The 25,833-nt window shown below is 38.4% G+C and overlaps 3 protein-coding genes across 4 annotated transcripts; 2 read left to right on the top strand and 1 right to left on the bottom strand.

The window, feature by feature from the left end:
- The first annotated feature begins 716 nt into the window (after nt 1-716).
- Nucleotides 717-3,708, top strand: tuba1c (tubulin, alpha 1c). Its single transcript, XM_080031315.1, has 4 exons — nt 717-827; nt 2,028-2,250; nt 2,345-2,493; nt 2,587-3,708. The coding sequence occupies exons 1-4, from the start codon at nt 825-827 to the stop codon at nt 3,565-3,567; spliced, it is 1,356 nt and encodes a 451-aa protein (XP_079887441.1). The 5' UTR covers nt 717-824; the 3' UTR covers nt 3,568-3,708.
- A 514-nt stretch (nt 3,709-4,222) lies between these two features.
- On the bottom strand, nt 4,223-12,027 carry pmelb (premelanosome protein b; the record flags this gene model as incomplete). Its single annotated transcript, XM_080031318.1, has 12 exons — nt 4,223-4,385; nt 4,772-4,859; nt 4,974-5,179; nt 5,282-5,384; nt 5,491-5,628; nt 6,531-6,749; nt 6,966-7,292; nt 7,942-8,103; nt 9,052-9,180; nt 9,361-9,507; nt 9,750-9,845; nt 11,970-12,027. The coding sequence occupies 12 exons, from the start codon at nt 12,025-12,027 to the stop codon at nt 4,223-4,225; spliced, it is 1,836 nt and encodes a 611-aa protein (XP_079887444.1).
- A 3,791-nt stretch (nt 12,028-15,818) lies between these two features.
- sarnp (SAP domain containing ribonucleoprotein) lies at nt 15,819-24,868 on the top strand. 2 transcript variants are annotated; one of them, XM_080031561.1, is made up of 12 exons: nt 15,828-15,873; nt 16,425-16,478; nt 18,276-18,375; nt 19,214-19,257; nt 19,364-19,434; nt 20,377-20,428; nt 20,823-20,896; nt 21,750-21,787; nt 22,356-22,381; nt 22,953-23,021; nt 23,119-23,211; nt 23,768-24,868. In XM_080031561.1, exons 1-12 carry the CDS (start codon nt 15,841-15,843, stop codon nt 23,807-23,809), a joined length of 696 nt encoding a protein of 231 aa, XP_079887687.1. In that variant the 5' UTR covers nt 15,828-15,840; the 3' UTR covers nt 23,810-24,868. The 2 variants fall into 2 exon arrangements, with proteins under 2 accessions (XP_079887688.1, XP_079887687.1); XM_080031562.1 differs by lacking the exon at nt 16,425-16,478 and having other exon boundaries at nt 15,819-15,873.
- Nucleotides 24,869-25,833: the final 965 nt, after the last annotated feature.

The raw sequence follows: 25,833 nt of genomic DNA, 5'->3' as shown, positions 1-25,833 counted from the left end.
GAATATAGGACAAAGAGGGAGGAGCGATGGAGAGATGGCACGCCGGGTGGATAGGCTCTCAGCAGCAACATGGACACCCAGCTGATCTGCTCCAGTGAGGTGGAAGCATCTTATGCAGCAGAAGCCATCAGCAATTTTGCATCATTTGTGGTGCACCAGGTGTTTGTAAAGAAAAGCTATAGATTTGTATTCAGAATTGGCTCATATACCCAGACATATATGGTTTACAGTTTATTACATTTTATAATGTGTTTTATGTATTCTAATCTTGCCCCTGTAAAGCACTTTGAGTGGCCTTGTGTCTGAATTGTGCTATATAAATAAACTTGCCTTGCCTTGCCTTGCCTTGCCTTGCCTTGCCTTACACACTAAATAAAAGATGCATGCAGCGTTAGCTCATTCTTCTGCAAGCATAATACATTTGTTTCGTCCTTTATTAAAAAAAAAATCAATATGGAACAATTTGCAAACAAGTCTCATCACATAAAATTAATATTCTTAATGTCATCAAGAATACAATCCATTCCATCCATTAAGTAATTTATTTTACGCCTTTAAAAAACAGGTTCAATGGAATACTTTTTTTTCTAAATAGAACGCAAAACACAGAGTAGGCCTAGCGATAACCTTTTTTTTCCTCGTCAGTGCACAAAAGCAAATCCACTGCACGGCCTGTATAAAGCTGATAGCGCCGCCCTCCTATTCAGCAGTTGTTGCATAGACCCCGTTGGGTACACCTCGCGACGCAAACCCCCCGTTTTTAAACGCCTCTTTTTACATATTTTCTCCCTCTCTTCTTCCTCTCCGAACCTTAAAACGAAAACATGGTAAGTGAATTTTCGTCTCATCTGACAGTGTGAGGTTGTGAGGTGGAAGTGTGAGGTTAAACAGCATCCGACGACTCGGTTGTTACGCGACGTCGTCAAGGGGTGTCTATCGATGGATAACCCTCTCTGGTCTAATACAAATACGTAAGTTAAAGCCGTGATCTTACTGTGATATTGCCTGTGGTTATATTCAGAGATGGGAGTAGAGATATTGTTATAATGCAGCCAATGAACAGATTGTTCTGCACCAATGGCACGGTGTTATTGTCATTGTGTGTAGCGATGAGTACAATGCAAAGACTGGCGTTAGTAGCCTACCAGACAACCGGGGCCATGTATCTATTTATCTGCTATTATTTAGAAAGCAGCGTTATTAACAGCATTATTTGTCTCTATATTTAGAAATTTAAGTTCAATTGAATGTGTCAATGTGCTCAAATCGGACACCTACCATATGCTCTACCCTTATGTAAGGCAGGGAGGGTCAGGTAGGGTGGGGATGGAAAGAGATTGCAGCTATAATTTTTAATTTATAGGATACAGGATGCAGCACATATATTTGTTTCTATATATTTAATTTTATCCATGATTTAAAAGAAACATAAATGAATGTGAACCAAAGCTCCTGTTTGAAATATGGAAATAAATATAAATAGCCATCTCTTAATTGATTTCATCCCTATCATTTAATTTGGATACGTGCAGATTTCTATAATATAAAATAAGACATTTTGTAACTATGGCGGAGGGGGGAGGGGGTTAGGCCTGTTTTGTTTTTTCCTCAGGCCTCTGCTGTGATTATGCATCCTCCAGGCACCAGAGCAAGTGGAATTTTCCAGGATGAGGATGTGCACACGCTTGTGAATTTGCATTCGTGCTTATGCTTGCAAAAGAGGTAGAATGTAGAATGAAGAGCGGAGAGGACAAAAAAGACCGGGAGAAAGACGAGAGCAGTGTTGTGCCTCAGTGGGGGCTGCTGTCCAACATTTTTGTCCCCTGCCGATTGTGGTGCAGGGAAGTGCCTCCTGCTGCACTGCCTGTAAATGTCAGATAGAGGGAGCAACTGAACGGTACCTATTACAAGATGCATTGACTCTGCACTTATTGTGGTAGAAGCCAGCAATGTCAGAATGTAAATGAATGTGAAATCAAATCTACATGAACAAAGGTGAATAAGCTCCCTGTTTTTTCTCTCAACAGCGTGAGTGTATCTCCATCCACGTTGGTCAGGCCGGTGTCCAGATTGGCAATGCCTGCTGGGAGCTTTACTGTCTGGAACATGGGATCCAGCCGGACGGACAGATGCCCAGTGACAAGACCATTGGAGGAGGAGATGATTCCTTCAACACCTTCTTCAGTGAGACTGGAGCCGGGAAGCATGTCCCCAGGGCTGTTTTTGTGGACCTTGAGCCCACTGTCATCGGTAAACCTAAATTTAAATATTGATGCTGTTGTTACAGTTTAATTTCATGAATTGAAGACCTCAGGTAATTTGTGATTTGAATTTATCTTTTCAGGTGAGGTGCGCACTGGGACCTACCGCCAGCTGTTCCACCCTGAGCAGCTGATCACCGGTAAGGAGGATGCTGCCAACAACTATGCACGTGGACACTACACCATCGGCAAAGAGATCATTGACCTGGTGCTCGATAGGATACGCAAACTGGTGGGTAGCTTGACATTAGGAGAGATCAAATGATATCGCATTATTTTATGTATCTGATACATGTAACCACTGTCTCTCCTTCTCTGTCTTCAGGCTGACCAGTGCACTGGCCTTCAGGGCTTCCTGGTTTTCCACAGTTTCGGCGGTGGCACCGGTTCTGGTTTCACCTCCCTGCTGATGGAGCGTCTGTCCGTCGACTACGGCAAGAAGTCCAAGCTTGAGTTCTCCATCTACCCAGCTCCCCAGGTGTCCACTGCTGTGGTGGAACCCTACAACTCCATCCTGACCACCCACACCACCCTGGAGCACTCTGACTGTGCCTTCATGGTAGATAACGAGGCCATCTATGATATCTGCCGTAGAAACCTTGATATCGAGCGTCCTACCTACACCAACCTGAATAGGTTGATCAGTCAGATTGTGTCCTCCATTACCGCCTCCCTTCGTTTCGATGGTGCTCTCAATGTTGATCTGACAGAGTTCCAGACCAACTTGGTGCCATATCCCCGTATCCACTTCCCTCTGGCCACCTATGCCCCAGTCATCTCTGCTGAGAAGGCTTACCATGAGCAGTTAACAGTTTCAGAAATCACCAATGCCTGCTTTGAGCCAGCCAATCAGTTGGTCAAATGTGACCCTCGCCACGGCAAATATATGGCATGTTGCCTGCTGTTCCGTGGTGATGTGGTGCCCAAAGATGTTAATGCAGCCATCGCCACCATCAAGACCAAGCGCTCCATCCAGTTTGTGGACTGGTGCCCCACTGGTTTCAAGGTCGGCATCAACTACCAGCCACCCACTGTAGTTCCTGGTGGAGACCTGGCCAAGGTCCAGAGGGCTGTGTGCATGCTGAGCAACACCACTGCTATTGCAGAGGCCTGGGCTCGGCTCGACCACAAGTTTGACCTGATGTACGCTAAGCGTGCCTTCGTTCACTGGTACGTAGGAGAGGGTATGGAGGAGGGAGAGTTCTCTGAGGCCAGAGAGGACATGGCAGCTCTGGAGAAAGATTATGAGGAGGTTGGAGTCGACTCCATTGAGGGTGAGGGAGAGGAGGAGGGAGAAGAATATTAAAAAGAGGCATTAAGGCATTTGGTTAACAGATAATAATTGATTGCAATGTGTTCTCGAATGCATTCCAAAGAGAAATGTTTGTCCATCAATTACTAGTTTGGCTGTTCAGAATAAAACCTCTGGAAATGTCAAGTTTGGCCTGTTCTAAATAAAATTCCTGTGACGTGAATTAGTTTGTCTTTTTATTTTTTCAATCTAAATATACATTGAGTGAGTCTAACTACAAAATGTTATCACATGTAACCCATTTACATCTTTCCTTATAACCACGGGGAAGTTCCATTAATTGTCCTACAGTTAGGTATGGGAGTCCAGCATAATTTTATTTGGTGTGTGTGGCTTCTTTAGAAATAAATGTACAGGACGACACAACTATTTGAAGCAAAGTTTATTGGAAAAAACATTCAGAGTCAGTTTTGTCCAAATTAAACATACACTTCTACAACCAAAATTGCTTCGGGTAGGTACAAAAGATCTCAGCATGTCTTAGGTATGATTCCATGGAATGTTTGATTTAAAACCCAAATATTACACACTAGTGGATTTTGCATTTAGAAAACGTAGAAAAAATGTATAAAAAGACATCCCAGGTACCTTAACTTGCAAAACATAAGTGGCTTGGTTTTGTATTTGGTTGTGTGTGGCTGGCAATGGTTCACACCGGCCTGTCCTGCAGCAGAGGGCAGTTGTCCACAGCTCCTCGTCTGTTCAGGAAACCCCAGAACATGGAGGCTCCGGAGCGGCTGTGAGCTTGGTCGGACTGAGTGTCTGAAGACACAATCAGGTCTTCCTTGAGAGGACGGTAGGACTTAAAGCGCCTGTTGAATAAAGCACAAAATCCAGACATGTTGTTAAAATTGTGCTTTTGCTGGTGTTCTTATTAACACATGAAAAGACCAAAACCAACTCTGTGTTGCTCAATGTGGCTCTCAGGCAAAATTTCATTAATTCCTACAGAAGACTTTTAAAATATGTCATTAAATACAGATTTCCATTTTAATAGATGCAAGTTCATTTTAAGCCACTTTAAAGTTCATAGCTTTATCGTGTTTTGGCTACACAAGAAATATTTCCTGTAAAAGTTCAAACAATGAATTGTTGGTTTGGCTTGTAATGGCATTTGAATCAAATCAACAAACATATCCATTCAAGTAAATAAATCATATTGTATATTATTGGTAGAACATTGAAAGTCAGTTCTTACTTGTAGGAATATGCCACTACTCCTACTGCCAGAACGAGGGCCACGACACCCAGCAACATGGCGATAGAACCAGAGGGCAGGCCGGAACCTAAAGCAAAGATCACACTGTCAGTGAGCAGGAAACTGAAGATACATACTAGTACTGAACTGTTGTTGTATGAACCAATCAAACTAATAGACTATCAATGGTTATGTTGCATACCCATTTCAACGTTGAATTTGGCACTGGTGGCAGCTAAACTGACATCATTGGCCATGGACACGTTGATGCAGTAGACACCAGAGTCATTGAAGAAGTGACGCAACACCAGCTGACACTCTTTGGAGGGCTCCACCATGTTGCACTCTGTGTGTATCGGCCTCAAGCACTCTGCATCCAGAATCACGCTGCACACCTCTTTTGGAAGGCTGGACAAAAAACATGGTCCAGTGAGTCCAAATAAACAACGAAATACTTTTAAAGAGGGAAACAAATGTGGGATGGTTTGAAAATATTGCAGGAGAATTCACCTTCCCTGACAGGTAACAGTGATATCCAAAACATTTTTGTCCATTTTAGGTGTTGCAATTATAGCGTTGCCCAATTGTACGATCTCCACTTTCTCAATGCCCTCTGAAACACAAAGACAAGAAGGTAAGTTCACTGACAATTATCTATCTAATGTTATATAATATAATATAATTTTACATCCTGATGAACGGGATGAAAGGTAACTCACCAACCACTTCAATGCCGGTGCAGAAGGAGCCATAACGATATATCACACAGTCGTCACCAGAGGGTTTGTTACCAGCTTCTCTCTTACTAAGTACAGACACAACCGCCCGGCCTGACAGTGTCACTCTTCGCTTTGCACCTGGTGAGAACAAACAGCAGCAGGGAGTTTTAATACAAGCATGGAAACAAGCTAACACATCACTACTTAAACAGTGTCCTTTTAATATGAATGTTCTGCCTGGTACAGTGGTTTGATTTAGAAAAAAAGAGGTGTTGCAATACAGCATCAGGTATTTACTGAAAGCAAGTCCTTTTATTGAACTAATTTTGGTTACAATGAATGGCTTTAGTCCTGTATTTAGGTACAAATGGTTCTATAGGTACTATACCTATAGTTAATATTGTACTTTTTACCTCATTGAAACCAAACATATTTATTTAATGCAGTACGAATATTAATCCAGAAACATCACGTTACCATCATGTTTTTTTATAGATCCTTGATTACATATAGGCCACAGAAAAATAAAATGATCAGCCTGCCCTCAGCATGCAAATCAGCATTCAAACGATGGAGCACAGTGGCAGTGCACTTCCTCTGCTCGTATCAAACAGTGGCAATGTTTTTTTTTAAAGATTTACATGACCTTTACATTTTAGGAAAGCCAACTTCCTCCAACTAATCTGTGAGATCAGTTGACCTGTCAGACTTTATTGTCATTGGCCATAAATCCCTCACCAACTCAACTCACAGCTTCTGCCTCGCCACCCACAACTACACCTTGTTGCCCTTTAAACAAAGTCAGATTTGACAGCAACCTTTCCTTGGGGAAATATGTCACCCAAATCACAGTAAAAATTAGATAAGATAAAGTAAGAATGCATCAAAATCTTCAACTTGTTTCTTTTTAGATTTACTTAAAGTAGTATTATTATTATTATGTACCAGGACACCTTACTGTTGGTACACTCACTATTTCATGATCTTTGGGTCAAATTTTGCCTAAATGATGCAAAAGCAACTTTTCAAAATGAGCTTACCTGCTGCAAGCCCACTGTGAGCGAGCATGTTGTTGGTGACTGGGGAGGGAGTCTTGGCCACTGCTGGTGTTTCCTGAGATGGCTGAGGAGTGGAGGCAGTGGAGGCCTCATCTTCGATGTTGTCCTCCTCTGTGTCCGAAGGAACCACGTTGACATTCAGGCCATTTGCCTTGGTGGAAACCAGCAAAGGGAGAGCAGACGCCAGTGCAGGAGCTTTCGCTACACACAAGGAAAGACGAAAATATCCCTGAGTTATCTTGGATAGACAGCCGTGTTTGACTATTGGTTATTTCATCAGACTTTGTTGAAATATCAGTAGGTGTTCTGCAAGGCTCAAGTCTGGGGCCAGTTAATTTCAGTCTAAACATGGATGATACTGATTATTCTGTAACTGGCTGAGTATTAAGCGTTATAACTACAGCATGTGTTCCTGACCTGTGGTGTCTGCGTCAGTATGCGGACCCTTGGTTGGTTTGTCAACTGGCGGGTCGCAGGCCTTGTCTGGGATGACGGCCTGGATGACCACCTGAGGCTTGAATGAGCCGGCGCTGATGTAGGTGTGAGTGACGGTCAGCTCTCTGGATATGAGGGCTCCACTCTCGTCCCCAAAGTCCCAGTTGAAGGTGATGTCTGCGTTGCTAAGATACTGGCTGGGGTCATGGAGGGCGATGCTGAAGGCGATCGCTCTGTTCTGGATGAAACGCATGTCACCGGCCACGATGTCGTTCACTTGGTTCAGGGAGACGGCGAAGGGGATTTGATCTGAGGGAAACAACAAATAATGGCTTCAACAAATGTGTATAGCTCATAGTAGGGGTGGTAGGATGGCCTAGAGAGGCAGAGGGGCCGACAAGTAAGCATGAGGTCGCTGGTTTGATCCCCTGCACCGGACAGGAGGGTGTTATTTGTAAAACTAGTGGTGGCTGGTATTACATACGGTGCCCACCATCTCTGTCCTTAAGCAAGGCACTTAACACCGAATTGCTCAAGGGGTGTTGTACTATAGCTAACCTGCGCTCTGACCCCCTTCAAAGTGTGGTAACTTGAGAGGGGATATGCGAAAAGACAAATTTCAATGTGCCTTGTGGAAATTGACTAATACAAATAACTTAACTTAACTTAGTACAATAAAAAGTATTCCTCCTCTGATTGAAGCACACAGGGGACAATTGAATTAAATGGAAAATATCAATATAATTAATAATATACATGAAATGTATATAACGTCGTATTTGCTTTGAATTGGTTTAAGTAGGCCTAGTTTTACAATATTGAGGTATATGGAGGAGAGGGTTTTATAGTTTTCTACCCCAAATAAATTATTTTTAACATTTGATTGAACATTTGAACTTTTACCAAGTTAGATATGTAATTGTAATTTTTTTTTATTTTTTTACAGTCCCTAACCCACCGGTGATGGAGAACTGGGTGGAGGCGTATCCCAGAGGAATGAACTTCTCCTTGCTCCTGTAGTGGTAGATCACAATGTCCATGGTGTAGGAGCCCAGTGGGATGTCGTCTGTCCCGATGGTGAGGGTGGAGGAGGAGTCGTCTGCCACCTGCCAGTACTGACCTGTCAACACAGGTATCCAGACAACGGTGAGTTCATATATTGTACACTTCACTGCCTCTTCACAAAAAAATATCTATTCCTTATTTAAATTTAAAGCTGAGGTATGTGATTTCTGATTGGTCAAAATTAACATGAGCAGTACACTTTGACCAATCAGAGCGAGGCTCCGATTATAAAAAAAAGAAAAGAAAAAATCCGATTCTCTGTTCTTATTGGCTGTTGGGACTGTCCATTCACTTTAGCACCAATGTTGTTGGACCAAAGAGAACAAGTGGAGCGGTTCAGGTATTTGGATTCAAATCTCTATCCAAACTGCTATTTTCTCCCCAAATTCTCCACCCCAGCTTTAATTCATTTCATAATATTAAGTTAAAATAGAGAACTTTGTGTATGATGTGTTCAGGGTCAGAGCTGACTTTCTTAAAAAGATCAAATGTAATAAGATTTAAATGCAAAAAATAGGTGGATAAAGAATAAACAGCTTGCATTCTATTCTGTCAACCTCTTCACTCCTTAAAAGGACATTAAAAAAAATATATATATTATAGCTTCATGTCAGAAGACATGCAACGTCCGAATCTCAAAAGTGAAAGTCATGGATTAAATCTAACTTTATGTCAGGCACGCAGGTCCATATCAGTATACAATATATAGAATACAAATAAGAAATTGTATATTAATTTAAAGCTATAGTGCGTAGTAACTTTTTATCAGCTCCACCAAACTCTCTATGTATTTATCAGCATGGCAGCATTTACAAACTGCTTTGGCCCCTGGACACTGGCATGTATGGATTGTAAGATTTCTTTGAAGCTGTAGAGCAAATGAAGTGACATAATCCCATCATATGACAAGGCCCAGACATAATCCATCCTGGGTCAGGTTTCAGTGAGACTATTTGACCCTCCAAGAAAACACCCAGTTTAGAGTCCTTTGAACTCCACTCACCCCAGGTCTTCCACACAAACACGTAGGCCGGCCTCTTGTCCTTCTTAAAGGGGGTCCCATCAGGGAATACACCCTCCCAGTCTGCGTTTGGAGTCGGATAAACTGGCTCAGACTCACGGTACTTTGTTCCTGCAACAAAGACATTTAAACAAGACTTGAGTGTGCAAAAGCTACACTAAAATACAGTTCATAAAAACATAATAAAAATGTATTAAAACAATTAAATATACAGTACAGTAGATGGTGTTTCATGCAGGCTGTGTGTTTAGGCTTCACCATTGTGTATTGTCGTGTGCATTCATGTGTTACCATTGACTATACAGTCTTCCGCCCAAACAACGTCTCCGTTCTGCTGCACTTTCTGGTTGTGAGGGTATTCCAGGTCGATGGTAAATGTAACTTTGGCTCCGGTCAGAGTTGGTGAATCATTCCCCACATTGAAAGTCACTCTTCCACCTAGATAAAGAGATTGTGCATTAAATTGTCATATTGTCTTTCAAATATGTTTAAAGTCCCTTGAATAAAATGCATAATTTAGAAATTTCAATTCAGACCATGTAATGACAAACATGTCATTTCAATCCTGACACCTCTTCACTGTTACTATCTAACAAAATGCCCTAAAAATACTTAGAAATAGATAATAGTAAAATGTCAGGAAATCATTTGAAATTCAAACAACATTTTGACATATGTACCTTTCCAGGACTCCTTGTATCTGGCGTCTCCATCTTTCCAGATTGGGTACATCTTATTGTTCCATGATGGGTAGCGGGTGAACCTGTTTCTGGGCTCTGAAATATCCAAAATAAATTATGTTACAAAATTGAAAAGAATGTAAATGCTGTTTAGGGGTCAGAAATTTCCCAAAAGTTTTCTAATAATTTCCAAACTTTTCCTGTATTTTCTTTATTTTATTTGCTTACTTAACCTTATTTTTAACACAACTCTTAATATTGATGTTTTGAATATGGCTTTAAAAAAAATAACCTTATCTTTAATTACTTGCTTGATGTTTGCTTTGTCCTTTGTATGTTATTTGTAAAGTGCATTGGGACAATGCTACATAGTGATTCTACACTTTAATTAAAGATTTATTAGTTGATTTGACATTTTAACATGTATTTGTATGTCATAACTAGCTGAATGTTAAAGAAAGTGCCCACCACCAATGTCCATACGAGGTCTTTTCTTTTGCCAATACAATACTCCTGTTGCTCTGATCCCTCTCATGTGATGCTCAGCTGAGTAAGTGCTGGATTTTTTTTTTAACAGATTAACGTCTCCACCACAACACAGGGCTGAATTTAGGATTACATTTAAGAACAGATCACAGAGCTAGGTATAAGACTTTTGAAATCAGACTGTTTTATTTCCTTTTTCACTTCTCTTGGTGCAATTTCAACATATCGTATCATATAATCGCCAAAGGTTAATGATAAAATGAAAATGTATATAACTCCAGTAAAAATTTGCATGAGCAGCTGCAAGAAATTACTCATTGTGAAAGTCTTTCTCTGTCATTTTGTTGTTTTTATCTGTACATATTCCCCAGATTTTTAAGGCATGGGTTATTCTTAACATACAGTATATCTCACATTTAACCACATTTACATTGAAACATTAAATGGTTGTTGTAGTAATTAATTTTCTTCATATTGAAGCATCTGCAAGAACAAAATCCACAGTTTTAACTCTGTGTAGAAATACCTTCTTCACCTGAGAGTAAATAGGATGTTTTGTACTTAATATACCAAACAATTTGCAACTTTTTTTTATAAATACATTTAACACAGAAAGATGACTGTGGATTGTGCTCCCTATCACGAACTGTGCACTCAAAATCAACTTAAGAAGTGTTTTTTTAGGGTCAAATTTTCAAATATTCATGGCCAGTATGGAGAGCAGGAATTATCACAACAACAACCAATAACCTGCTGTGCCCATGTACTCCGACACAGAGACATGTGATCAATGCATTTGGAGAGAAAAATAAAAGGCTTAGTAGAAATGGTCTGTACGTTCTCTGCTTTACAAAAGGTCACATGTGTCAGTTATTGTTCACGCTTGGTCGAGTAAAGAGGTCATGGGAAAAAAAATAGAAACTGAATCTTGAACTAGACACTCTGATATTTTATATGTAGTATCGGAACAAATCCATCATTCATATTATAAGTATTATTACTGCTTTATGGAAGCATAATGGTCACCTCACTGAAACCAAACATTAACTGACAAAGCTACAGATTCAAATACTAAACACTGTTTGAACGATTTATTGAGAATTACATTACATCATGTAATAAGCAGTGCTGTTTGTTGTCTGTTTGAGTTTTGTAAAGCAGTTTTGATAAGAAATTGAGTATATTTGCACCAGTAATATAAATATTGTACAATACTGTACTGTTTATTTAAATAAAGATTTTAGATAGAAAACATGACCATCTTATTGAATAGGATGCATTGTTATAGATCAAACTACCAAACTGAAATAGTTCAAGTTTTGCTCCATCTTAACCAACTAATAAACTAAAATGCTACTTAGAGATGAATGCATCAGTTATTATAATCCTCTAATGTCAAATATAAATTCCATAACACTCATTTTAGCGAGTTACCTGATGTTATGAGTACTTTTACTTGTGATGGAGTGTTTTAAAATTGTTATTTTCATTATTGCAACTTTAACTTTCAGTAAAGGATCTAAATATTTCCTAAACCACTGTCGGAAGGACTTGAGCTTTTGATTTTCCATCTTTACAACTCATTTTGGAAGAGAATGGATTATTTTTAATGAGTTATTTTTTAATACATTTTCAGTCCTTTGAGTTATTATGTTTTTCATTTGTTTTGTTTAAAAATTTGACCTATATTGAAAATTCAGTTAAAAAAATAATAATAATTTATTCTGTACTTACTCGCAGTAGTCTGTGAAGCCACAGCCAGCAACACAAACAGCACGACCGACGTCTGCATTGTCAGTGCAACTCTTCTTCACGAAATATCCCTTTTGTGAGCACCAGGCATCAGAAAACAGGCCTTTTAAACCCCTCTGTGTGATAGCAGAAAGAACGCCTCCTTTACTGCATGAAGACCCTCCTCCAGTAAGGGTTAGGGGGCACCTGACCTGATTGTGGTTTGTGTATTTACAGTTAAAAAGCACGTCTCAGGGCGGATTTAAAGTTTAATCATACAGTAGAGAAAGCGCCACATGATCACATAAGAAATCTACAATTCCGCTTTTTTTTTTGCTTGGATCACGGGTCGCGCTCAAGTGTGAATATATCGATAGAAAAAAAACTTTACCTGCAAATGTGAAGCTGTGCTCAGGGATTCAAATATAAATAAAATAAGTGGATGAATATAACTGGTGCATTTCTCTCTTCTACATCTGAGGAAAAATAATTTTTTGTTTCTCTCCCCTCCAAATGCACAACATGGGTCAAAAATGACCCGCCTTAATTTCCCATGGTATTTCATACATGGCTGAGATGCTGAGAGGTTATATCTTTGAAATACCTTTAGTTTTATAGTTTAATATTCAATATATTTATTCTATATCTTGTTTTTGATCCACACAAATCATTATTTTCATATTTTTCTTTCTTACTTTATGAACTAAATACATTTTTGTATAAATACATCAAGTTTACTTAAATAACCATGTTTGAAAGTGTGTTGTATACAAAATCTTTTTTGGTTGTAATGGTAATGCAAAATAATTATCATAGAATGTCTTTAAGAATGCACATGAAGATTTTCCGCCGATTTTGAGCTTTCGTGGTATGTAAGTGCATTATGGGGCCCTAATAACATCCGCATTATGTGATAATCTGCCCTATTTGGTCAGAAACTCTTATATAATGCAATGGTTATTAGCACTTTTTAAAAATGAAATAGAAATAATATGTTGCATTATTGAGTAATTTATTACAAAATGCAGAGAAATTCTGTATTCAAGCTGTTAGTTACAAAGTGCAGCAGATTTTACATAATGCAGAGGTTTTTAGCCGGAATAATGAAGCGGATTGTATTATATTTTGACAATTTATTACACAATTCATTGTTACGTATGAGAGAACACTTTTTTAGTTGAAACAATGTAAAAACAAATATTATATAGTATGTCTTTTAGGTGCATGAAGTATTTCAACATTGTGTTATTGAGGTAGTTTTACTTTTTTTAAGTCAAAAGTTTAAGTTTACTGCACGATTATGTCTAAAGAGGCATTGTTTCAACAGCAAAGAACATTGTAAAGTGCTTATTTAATTATACATTTTACATATTAATATTGGTAATATTGCAAGGCCTCCGTCTATAAAATAAAGTTTACTTAGACAAATAAAACTCAGTAAAATACAACAGGATCATAATTAAATCATGCGGGGATTTTACAGTATCCTAATTTTTTGGCTGTGAAGTCGCCGATTCCATAAAGCATGTGCTTTCAACACACAATATGAACAGTCACCCAAATCTCTGCTTAGGGCACCTGACCCATTTTTGGGCTGCACTTCTCCTTATTCCCAATTATGAGCGGATTTACTCTGAAATTCGTGTTGCTACTGATGATTATCTGCATTTAAATCCACGTGATGTAACACTACTTTAAATATTTGTTGTATTTGTATTCGCTGAAAATGTACTGTATGAAATTACGAGGCTGTGGTAAGAAATGTTAGAAATCTGCCCTATTTAGTCAGAAACTCTTACGTAATGCGGTAGTTATGAGCACATTTTTTTAATGAAAATGGAATAATATGTTGCATTATGTAGCAATTTATTACAAAATGCAGAGAAATACTGCATTCAATCTGTTTATTACAAAGTGCAGCAGATATAACATAATGCAGAGGTGATTAGCCTAAAAAAAATGTGAATTGTAATTTTGTTACGTATGAGATATTACTATTTTATTTGAAATAATGTCATAAATATAAAAAACATAACAGGATTTTTACTTCATATGCCATTAGAACAACAATATAAAATTACAGAAATGAGGAAGGAAAATGTAAATCTGACTGATGGTGCTAGTTTTATATATTTTGTGTTATTTGGTTCTTTATTATTATTTATTTTTTCTTAATACCTTGATTGTAGTAGTATTTGCCTCTTATTTAAAATGGTATTTTAAGTTAATTTTATTAGATTTTGCATCTTGTTTGTGGTGAAGAATGGGGTTAGGACATGGCAAGCCTATCCATATTCGAACGGGTCTAGTGTGTAGTAGGGGAGAACGGGGGAATCTGAGGCATCGGGTAACATGTTTAAAACAAACATATTTTCAGTGCCCTATGTCTTGAAAAAATTCTGCTAATGCCCATTCCTAGGAAACATCCTGAATTAATGGGAAATGTATACATTTGAGTGATAAATCATTTTAGCTCGCTTAGAGGGGAGCAAATGTAAAAAGTGGCTCCGATTACCCGGTTCTCCCCTATGTTGAAATAAGATTTTTATTTATTTTTAATTCATACTGGTTTTCCTTTTGGTATTCTTTTCTTAACTTTAATCATTTGAAATAAAGACTTCATTAATTGAAAAGATCACACTGTCTGCAAAAAGGGGGCTGTACTTGTGGTCAGGGAGAAAAAAAGGGGTGGAATGCAATGTTAATGAGGATTATTGAGGCACTTGTGACTCACTAAATTCATCCGGCTTTGTCCTTTTACCCCCTGGAACTATAAAGTCACTTTGTTGTAAGAGTTTTTTGTCTTAATATCATATGCCAAACTGTGACACACTGGTTAAACAATGTCAGCATTCACAGAAAAGCCCTTTTATTTAAACCCTATTCATCTGTCGTTAGTACTATGATGAACCCTTTAAACTCCCCTCGGGCCTCAACATATGCCTGTGCTGACCTAGAATGTGAAAATAATGCATACATAGCATATACTGTAAAATAAGCCTACGTCATCTCAGACAGTGGACTACAGTAAAAAATATTTATTAAAAAATGTGTTTAAAAAAGGCAAACCCAAGACCTTCCTTTTTTAGTTTGGATTTTAATTTAATTATTTATTTAAACGTATTACTGAAAAAATAAAAAATAAAATATTTTTTTAATTTAATTTTTTTAAACTTTTATTTATTTATTTACTTATTTGTTTATCGTATTGGCTTTTAATTGAATTTCATTTATCCAACCATATTTATTTATGTATTTTAATCTCTTTTTTTCCTTTTAATAATACTATCATATATCATAATACTATAACTCTAACCCCTCATCTCACAGCCAAAAAGGAGTAATGGTATTATGAAGTTGTAGCCCATTTTCTCTCTCATGGCAAATATTTTTAACAAAGTTTTGCTTTTATTAAATCTGTCAATATCTTTCCAATTTTACGACAGTGTTCTGTTGAGTTTATTCTCGAAATTTCCGCCCTATTCACAAAATCGTATTTACATTCCCTTTTTTGCAAGTTTACAGAGCCTAGTATAGACTGTGTAACAGCACAGTCTATACTAGGCTCTAGATTTTTTTTCAGCGCACACAGTGGACATCTAACATTCTCCAGAATCGCTGACTCCACCTCTATTCCTTGACATTTCGACTTTTTTTTCTTTAAATAAAGTGCCAAAGAATAGAAACTTGACCTCCACTCGTATATTTATTGTATTTTTTTCACCCCTTGCCCGAGGGAAAACTTGAATGCAGCATTATGTGTAATGCCCTGACTGCAGTTCGTCCGTCCGTCGTTTGGCGGCGCTGTGAAATAAACAGTGGTGAAGCGGCGTTTCCGGTTTCATTGGAGGAAGTAATACATCAACAAAGAAAGATGGCCGAAGTAATAGAGCTGCAGAAACTGAAGGTTGGTCTTTCTACAAATCTGTATTTAATACACACGTTAGGTGCGTCTATCAGTAAACAATAAGTTATAAAAGCTGTTGGTTGAAATACCGGAGAGCGGATTTAACGGTTAACTGGAAAGTTTGAGGAAATGAAAGCGTCCAACGCGCGTTAACCGGCGCGTGCTCGCGTTGTTCATTCATAAAAAACCTTAAAACTAAAACACAGATTCGAGATAAATACGTAACTGTACCTGAACAAGCAGCTGGGAATTCGGTTAAAGTAATACATACAAGTTTATTAATGGTTTAAAAGTAGCTCCTGTTGTTAGATATTAAGTGTCCCGCCTTCTATTTCCTGCTTCCACTATAAAATGAACCACGTTGGGTTTATTATTTTTATTTTATTTTATTGACCAAACTCAGGGTCCCTACACATCATTTTAAAGTCCTAAAAGGCATTGAATTAATTTATTTTTTATTCCCCACGTTTACAGCAGCCGAGATGCACATTTAAAAAAGACCTGATTGATGTTTGACCAAGTACTGTATTTTCTTGTGTGGAATTCTTTAGGAGAATGGGGAAGCGGGTGTTGTAGACGACAGTTGTTGTTTACCAGACACACAGGTAGGGCGTGGGGGGGCCGACCAAAGAGGGGTTTGTAGATGAGCATGAACCAGTGCATGCTACGATGCGATGTAGGGTTGGGCGGTTATGTTGCCACCAGATCTCGCAAGAGAAACAAGCAACCAGGTCTATAGAAACAAGTCCTATTTCTTCGACTACTTCTTCATCAACAAATGGCCATTATCTCCGTCCATGTTATACATATCATGTAGCCTATAATAGTTAATCATGTCCATCTAAACAATAAGGATTCATTTAATTGCATCCACTTCATCAACAACGTTACATTCTTACATTTGAAATCACTCATATTCTTTTAATACAACATTTTACTTCCTATATCATATTAATAATATTTAATGACTTTATTCAGGACACAATGGATCGTCCACAGTACAGTATAAAAATATAATATTCATTGTAACACAGGGAGAAAGTATTTTGGGGAAAGGATTTGTGGGGATATATCTTGTTCCTTGTTGTTTTGGTTCATGCCCCCTTATATCTTTTGAAGTATTCTCTCCTTTGTTTTCTGTTTCTAATGGATTGCAGTACGTGTAGCCTCTCTACGAATGTCTGTATGTCTCTAATCTACCTTCAAAATAACACTGGATTGGAAAGGGGCGCTCTCGTGGTGTAGTTGGTAGAGCACGTACTATTAAGGCTCAGTCTTTGTTGCAGAGGACCCGGGTTCGATTCCAGTCCGGGCCGTTCACTGCATGTCATCATCACCCTTTCTCTCTGTATATCTTCAACTGTCCAATACAGGTCAAAACGCCCCCAAAAATTAACACTAGGAAAATAAATTAATCCGCAACAAAGACGCTACTTCCCCTGGCGCATTAAAGTAGACCGAGCCAACTCCCAGCTGTTTGACTTCAGCCCTATTCTTGGTCCCTGCCTCGACTGCACTCGGTTATCAGATCAAACCAACTGCTTAGATGGAGCTCACTCAAACATTATATAATGCATGGAATGGATACTATAAGTGGAGCGGCTAAGTGCTTATTTTCGTCAGACTCTTTCAGTTGATGATACAAGCGTGAACATTGGCCTGAGCAGACTCCATGGGTCACTTGACAAGAACATTGTCCGAGACATTTGAAATTGCGAATTAGAAAATTTCTCAAAGAAATGTATTGGGTTTTTTCCATAAACATTTTTTTTTTTTTTGGGGGGGACAATTTTCTTGTCAAGTCACCCATGGAGACTGCTCATGCCAATGTTCACGCTTGTATCACAAATTGAAAGATTGTAGCACTTAGCCGCTCCACTATAAAGCAAGCCCAAATAAGCAACGGCACCTAAGAAATTAGACCAATACCGTTAATACCGCGGAGAGCAAAGAGTTGTCTCCTTTTATCACTAAAAGATGAAGCATGCACCGGCTCTATGAACGTTAAACCTAAAGCATACTGAAGTTTATTTTGACAGTGTATATTTCCTTCAAATATTTAGTGTGATGCTTTATATTTCACTGACTGAATGAATCTGATGTAAATCTTAAATTCAATTTGTAAGGTTATATTTTAAGCAATTTTTTTATTTATTTACTGAAAATATATTATATATACGGTACCGTTAACGTAATAGACGCCGGTGTGCAGTGGTGAGTATTGATTGAAAGAGGCATCAGTGGCAAACCGGATGGCAGAGAGATACATAATGTCAAGTTTTTGGAGTGAGGCCTTGCATGCTGATCTATTTACTACATCACCATAATCTTTAACTTAACAGTAAAGAAGAGTTAGTGAATTGTTTAGTTGCATTTTAAAGACAGTGTTTGTGTTGTTGTAGCTTGCTGAGCTGCGGCAGGAGTGTGAGGCCCGAGGTCTGGACACGAAGGGAAACAAAGGAGAACTCATCGCCCGACTGCAAGCCTATCTGGAGGAGCACGGTGAGACTATGATTGTTTTGTTCATGCAGAGACTATCCCTGCGTTCCAATCCCCATACTTCCATACTATTTAGTATGCCAGAAAAAGATTTAGGACGTCCCAATACTTGCAGGTCAATTGTAGTATGCTGAAAATACATAAATGCCCCAGTAACTCCAATAGTATTTTGGAGTATTCGTCTTTTATTCTTGAAATTTCTCGACATAATGAAAAAAAACTTCTGTACTTTAGTATGTAGTGTAGTAAAAAGAAAGAGTATGTGATTTGGAACGCAGGGACTGTGAAATGTCCATTGTAACCTACGGCTCCGGAAAAAATTAAGAGACCGATTTGGATTTTTCTTAAATCTTATCTCTACTTCACTTAATGGAAATGCTCTTAGTGCCAAACATTTTTTATTGTAATTTGGTAGAAATGTTGTCATTAGTTTATATTATAAAAACCAAAATGCTCATTCTCCTCAAACACATTATGCCTATAAATAGTAAAACGAGAGACACTGAGTGGTCTCTTAATTTTTTCCAGAGCTGTACCGTATTTATATTCTGTTAAAAAATTAAAAAATGACTACACACGCAACAGTATGCTCTGAAAGGGGCAGTACATGAACATTCAGTGGGGAAAGCATTTACACAACAAATATTTTCTTTTTATAACTAACCGACATGGAAAATATTACGGCGGTTAGAGGATCTTAATGTTGTTTTTGATTAATTGCCCAGACCTACTGTAGGCTGTTTGTAGGGATGCCATTATGCGTTTATTACCATGATAAAATAACTGATCTTTCTGCCTTCTAACAATGTGAAATTTCTTCATCCAATAACCCAATCAACAGAGGATGACGTGGACGTAGATGATGTGTTGGCAGAGGACACTGAGGTAAAGGCATATCTGTTTATTTTTCAAAATAAAAGTGTGAATTATCTGTTAATTTCTGTTGAACCATTTTGTGTTGTACTGATAACTGTTTCCGTTTTTCTCTCAGGACTTCCCTAAAGTGGAAAGTGCCAACAATGAAAAGGTCGAAGAGGGTGTTGAGTTGACTGAGTCCGAGACGTAAGTTTAAATACATTTTATCTACATATAGTTAAAGGTTCAGTAAGCGGAATGGTGAGTTTAGCTAACTTCCTGTCACTGACTGCCGTTAGCAGTCCCCTCCCTCGTCACCACATTAATGCACTGCGGTCTTCAAGCAGCGAGTTATCTAGCATCATCTCAGATAAGTGTGATAGAACATGATACAAACCATCAAAACAGACATTGGGAAGGATTTTTACCTGCTCCGCCATTGTAGGCGCATAAACATTCACCCATCTGTCGCTCTGTGCGTGCACCGGCAGTGAGACGGGTGCCGGTTTGTAGCGTTCTCTCTTGTGATTGGATATCAGTTTCGGGATCCCAGGAAAGTTTATTTGCCGATTACATGCAGAGCAGGTGACTGAGAGATCGGCTTTATGAAACGCGCACACTATGTAAGTGATCACTGTATGAATTTTTAACACTTGTATTAACATAAATAAATCGCTTACTTCACCTTTAACTACAGTGAACTTTAGAGGTGCTGATGGGGGCATTTCGGGGGGGAAAACGATCTGGGTTAACTGTTTACCTCCTTTCGACTCTGTATGCTAAGCTAGGCTAACAAGTTGTAGTTAAATAGAGAATGCACAGACAACCACCAACATTGATCCATTCACCCAACTCTCAGCAAAAAAAGCAACTTAACATATTTCACAAATTTCGCACTTTTCTTTATCTCTAAACAAAAGTCTTAAACCTAGGACTTGGGCTGTTTGGTTGAAACTCATGTTACACCCCACCCTGCAGCGCGTGCTTCTTATCTGAATGGCTTCCCATGTGGTGTTTGATCGGTCGTTTGGGTTTGGTGTAGAAATGTCCGTCAAATTGATAAACACAGATTTAGAATGGGTCCTTACTTGTCAATGGAGCCTAATCAAACAATCAATGAATCACTTATTTTATGGATCTTTCTTTCAGGCCTGATGAGAAGAAGGTGGTGAAAATAATTCCTCCGGCAACTACTGGTGAAGTACGTATGACATGTCTGCATGCCGTGTACTCATAATACGATCTCTGTATTTTAATAGAAATCAGTGTCACTAGAGTAGAGTGCGCCATGTTGGTTGTTTATTCTGTTTTGTCTTTTGTTTGTGTGTTTGCTTTTCAAGTTGTGTGTTCATGTTGTTGTGTTTATGTTGTAAAAGAAAAAACTCCATAAAACGTTGCTCCAGGCTTGAAGTCGCAAATATAGAACATGTTAATAACATACATAAATCAAAGAATATAATGTTGTGATTTCAGTGCTGAAAGTAAATAATTAATTATAGTGTGATATTAGATTGATCATACATTGATCTGCAGAACCAACTCCCTTTTTGCAGCATTTGTCCTAATTTCAAAATGTTTCCTTTTGTGTTGAGCAGCGACTAGTGAAGAGAGCCGAACGTTTCAACATGCCGGCAACAGCTGAAAGCAAAAAGGCAATCCGTGCAGCGAGGTAAGACTTCTACTACGGATCTCTCTCTCTCTCACTCTCTCTCTCTCTCTCTCTCTCTCTCTCTCTCTCTCTCTCTCTCACTCACTCACTCACTCACTCTCACTCTCTCTCACTCTCACTCTCTCTATCTATCACTCGCACTCTCTCACTCTCAATCAGTGACTGGTTTAAGGGACACTTACAGCTTACTATAGGTGTTTTTCAAGTCAAAGTTTTTTATAGTCAGTTCTGACATATCAGAATCGGAATGGCGTTTATCACTGGCCCACGGTGCAAAAGAAACAATAAAAAAAAAGAAAAAATATAGAGTAGAATAAGATAACCATAACCTAAACAATATTTACATTAGATAAATTCTAAATACTAAGTAATGCAAAGGAATTGTTTGTACAATATAAAACAGTATGTATGAAATAGAATAGAACGTAAAAAGTAGATAAGTTAAATTGCAATGAAATTATTTACAATATGTAGTTTTGTGTTATCCTTTATACAAGTAAGAAATGACATTGTACGCATCGAGGACATTGCTGAGATTAGGGAATACCTCATGGCCTTTTCCTCATTACAACATATTGACTCTGAAAAAGTCTAATTATTGGGCGCTCCGGTGGCATAGTGGGTAGAGCGCATACCATGTAAACTCAATCCTTGTCAAATCCGACCCGTGGACCTTTACTGCATGTCCTCCCCCCTCTCTCTCTGTCTCCCCATTTCAACTCTGTTTCGCTCCATACTATCAAATAAAGCTTGAAAATGCCCAAAGAATAATCTTAAAAAACGTATATTATTGAATTTTTTGGGAAATTTGTGTTAAATATGATTTATTATATTATTGAATTTTTTTCTTCAGGTTTGGCACACCGGCCGAAGCACCCAGTCCCGCTCCAGGTCTGTGCTCAATCTTTGCTTTACTAAACTTTGTTTCAGGGGTTCCTGTGATTATTTTGCTGGGAGTTTGGGGATTTCAGGCCATTCCATGCTGCTTTGGCAATACACTGTATTAGCCCGGTGAGGCCAGCTTAATCTTGCGAGCTCCACATTGTTTTCTCATGCAAATTAGTCTGGACTTTCTCCAAAATCAATGGGAAGTATCCCGCTCATTTATTGAACAGCTTTTCTGACCTAACTTTGGTCGCTTATAGTGGAAGGCAGCTTCTGATTGGTTTGTGTAGTTGTCAATCTAGCCGCACGAGACCAGCCATATCTCACAAGCTTATTCGTCGATCCATGTTGACGTCAGCGACTACATGAACCAATCAGGGGCTGCCTTCCACTAATGGATAGGGCTGGGCTCTTACCCACGGAGATTGGAGAAAGGCCAGATTGATCCGTGGGAGAGAAATGAATGTGAAGCTCATGCAAGATCACGCTGGTCTCGCCAGGCTAGCGGTTTATAGAGTCATATTTAAAGATCTCCCTTCTGCCTCTCATCTGTATCCATCTGTCTCCCACACAGGTGCTGTTGCAAGCAGTAAAGCCCCGGTAAGTGTTTGCTTAAATAGTTTGTCCATCATTTAGTTGACACATTTCCTTAATCCTCCAGTTAAAGGCGGAGTCAGCGATTCTGGGAAATGCTTGTTGTCAAAATTGTTGAATACTTCCTCACAGTCCTTTGTGTGTGTGTGTGTGTGTGTGTGTGTGTGTGTGTGTGTGTGTGTGTGTGTGTGTGTGTGTGTGTGTGTGTGTGTGTGTGTGTGTGTGTGTGTGTGTGTGTGTGTGTGTGTGTGTGTGTGTGTGTGTGTGTGTGTGTGTGTGTGTGTGTGTGTGTGTGTGCTGAAAACAAATCCAGTGTTAATACATAGACTAGGCTGTGAAAACGAGCATGTTGCTAGCTACGGTGGGCCCCTTTGTTTTAGATACCAGTCTACAGAGCCTAGGCTGTCTATATACACCAGATTCTTTTTCAGCACACACACACTCTGTACAAACAGGAAGCAGATCGTGATGAAATATTCACCGATTTGACAAAAAGCATTCTCCAGTATCACTGACCTTTGACAAGATGATGCTAATTATATTTCATATTAATATTTTGTGTTTGTTTCTGGTAAAGGTTAACGTCGATCAGCTGAAGAAGAGAGCAGAAAGATTCGGCATGAACGTTTCATCCGTCTCACAAAAGGTGACGAGTTCACACAGACATTCAGTGTGGTGTGTTTTGACATTTTCTGCCTAAATGTGACTTTAAATTAACACTGATACTTCATTTTATTTTCCAGATCGAAGAGGATGAGAAACTGAAAAAGAGGAAGGAGAGGTTCGGGGCCCAAACCGCCAGTGCAGCAGCTCCAGCTGGTACACCTGAAGTCGAGGTAGCTTTTAATTCCGTCCCTTTGCACTTGTGTGTTAGCCCGGTGAGACCAGCCTGAACTTGAGTGAGCTTCACATTTGTTTCTCTCCAGTAGATCAGTCAGGGATTTCTCCAATGCAGCAGGGGAGACTGTGGCTCAGGTGGTAGAGCGGGTCGGCCAATGATCCAAGGGTTGGCGGTTCGATCCCTTCCCTGCCACTTGTGTCATGGTTGTTGTGTCCTTGGGCAAGACACTTCACCCACCTTGCCTCGTGTGAATGTCGATAGTTAGCCTGCTGTCGGTGTATGGATGTGTGTGTGAATGGTAACGTTTAAATGGGAACAGGTCTCCCTTGAAAAAGAGTCTCCGGTCTAAATTTACCTGTATAAATAAAGGTTAAACATCATGTTGAAAAACGAATGTGAATCTGGCGTGGTGTCACTGGGCTACTATTTGTTACTTGATCTGTTATATATTCAATCTCAATGCTGTATGTTGAATCAAAATACTGGATTTGAAAAAGAAAGAGAGGTTGTGTGTATTAATTCTTATGTTTTCCGTCTGTTTTCTCCTACAGGCAAAGAAAATGAAGCGTGCAGAACGATTTGGAAACGTGTAAATGATGTTTGAAACCTGTTCTTGTTCTCTTTTTTTTTTCTTTTTTTTTTTGTAAAGCAATTCATGACTGCACAACAGATATTCCCAAAAAATGACAAATGTCGCTGATAGGATTCCTGAAAATCAAAAGTACAATTTAAATATAAAAGATGGTAAATTTGGAAATGAAACGTCATTATTTACAGAACATAAGGTCAGTGGATAATGCGAAATACAAAACAATTTAACTGTAAACTGGACCACAATTTTTCTTAGTCTTGGGAGTTCTTTTAAACATGTTATTTTTAATGTCCACCACTTTTTTACATAGGATTTAAAGGTATGTGAGTAAGTTTTGGCTTTCCTAAACTAACTCATACTTATACCCTACTTTTTTTTTGCTGTGCTTTATCAAAGCAGCGATTAAAGTTCATGTATTCTTTATCAAGTTAGTAGTGAGTTGGTTGGTTGTCTAAATTCTCCCGCAGACGCTACACAGTAAAAGCCTTCTTTCTGGTTGTCTGTTCTCCTTGTCTCAGGTGATAAAGATGTTTTATTTATTCTTAAATAAAAAGTTAAATGGTTCATAAAACCGCCGGAAATTTTGCTCGTACAACACAAAATGTCGGCATGGAGGGCTTTCATTGGTAAGCAGCTCTGGGAACAAAGCCGTAGCTAACACGTTTGGCTACTAAGGGTTAAGAACCTTGCTTAATAAAAAGTAAATTAATCTAGGTTCAAAAAAAAATGTCTTCTTGTAAATGCAGGAACAGCAACCGATGTCCTTCTCTATCATACATACAAGGACAATGGAAATAGCTGGGCCATGTATAATACAAAGAAATTACTGTTAAATGGTAGAAATCTCAAGTTAATGGTGTTTACTGGACGTGTTGCATTTAAACAATCCTTTAGTACGGTTTAACTCACCCAACACATGGTAATAAAATAATTAGTATAATAAGTATTTAATTGTACTTTTGATTTATCAGCCTGTTATTGGGATCCGTTCCTACACTGCTTCAGTTATCTGTCCATTTTATAACATTTCGTGATTTAAAATAAAAATTGTTTCGATTTTTGGAAATCTGCTCAGTTCTTTTCATTTACACCAACATGAGTTCCAGGGGAGGGGGGATGGGAAGGTTTTGCTGTTACAGGTGGAGACATATGACTACTTTGAGACTAGTAACTTAAGCTGCATGTGCAAAAAAAAGCCTTACCTTGCATTCCGAATCACATACTCTTTCTTTTTACTAGACTACATACTAAAGTACAGAAGAGTTTTAGGGTCACAGGAGAGAGAAAAAAACAGTAAAGGAAGATCTTTTTTTCCCTTATGTTGAGAAATGTCAAGAATAAAGAGGAATACTCCAAAATGCAATTGGAGTCAGTGGGGCGTTAATGCATTTTTCAGCATACTACAATTGACCTGCATTAATTTGGACATCTTAAATCTTTTTCTGGCTTATCACATGCAACATAAGTGTAGTTTGCCATGAACTCCACTGCCCCCAAGTGACCAAAAGTGGTGATGCAGTGAGGTCTATTTTCTATAATTCTTCAGGGGAAACAATCTAGATTTTGTATTGCAAAGTTTTAAATTCGTTAATAAAAATGATCTATTGTTGTGAAGAACTTTCCAAAGCATTTGCAAATGACTGATTCCCATTTAATATAACTCCTTAAACTCCTATTTCTCCTGCTGAATGATACAATTATTGTGGGAAGGAAAATATATAAAAAGAATCAAAACCGATTCCCACAAATGCAAAATGGGACCTCTGGTGGTGGGAAATGGTGGAAGTAAAACAAAGTAATTTAATTAAATATTTGTTATCTTTATTATAATTTCCCCACTACAAATGTTTGAAAAGTATATGATGGCTGTAAATATGGACAACAACTGTAATAGGCTACCATAACTATTTTGCTCCTGCAACGTAGCATCTCAAATTATTTGGCACAATTATTATTTTTTTTTTTAAATAGCTGAATTGTAATTGATATAAGGATTAAATATGTTTAAATAAATAAACAAAAATT

The sequence above is a fragment of the Ammodytes marinus genome (assembly GCF_949987685.1).
Source record: "Ammodytes marinus genome assembly, chromosome: 7".
In the NCBI taxonomy this organism is placed as follows: domain Eukaryota; kingdom Metazoa; phylum Chordata; class Actinopteri; order Uranoscopiformes; family Ammodytidae; genus Ammodytes; species Ammodytes marinus.
Note: the sequence above shows the minus strand (reverse complement) of the source record. Positions and strands in the feature narration are given on the sequence as shown.

Coding starts and splice junctions, on each gene's coding strand:
- tuba1c (XM_080031315.1), top strand. Junction 2,251..2,344: donor CCTTGAGCCCACTGTCATCG/GTAAACCTAAAT, acceptor TTATCTTTTCAG/GTGAGGTGCGCACTGGGACC. Junction 2,494..2,586: donor TCGATAGGATACGCAAACTG/GTGGGTAGCTTG, acceptor CTCTGTCTTCAG/GCTGACCAGTGCACTGGCCT.
- sarnp (XM_080031561.1), top strand. CDS start 15,841: ATGGCCGAAGTAATAGAGCTGCAGAAACTGAAG. Junction 20,429..20,822: donor CTCCGGCAACTACTGGTGAA/GTACGTATGACA, acceptor TGTGTTGAGCAG/CGACTAGTGAAGAGAGCCGA. Junction 23,022..23,118: donor TTTCATCCGTCTCACAAAAG/GTGACGAGTTCA, acceptor TTTATTTTCCAG/ATCGAAGAGGATGAGAAACT.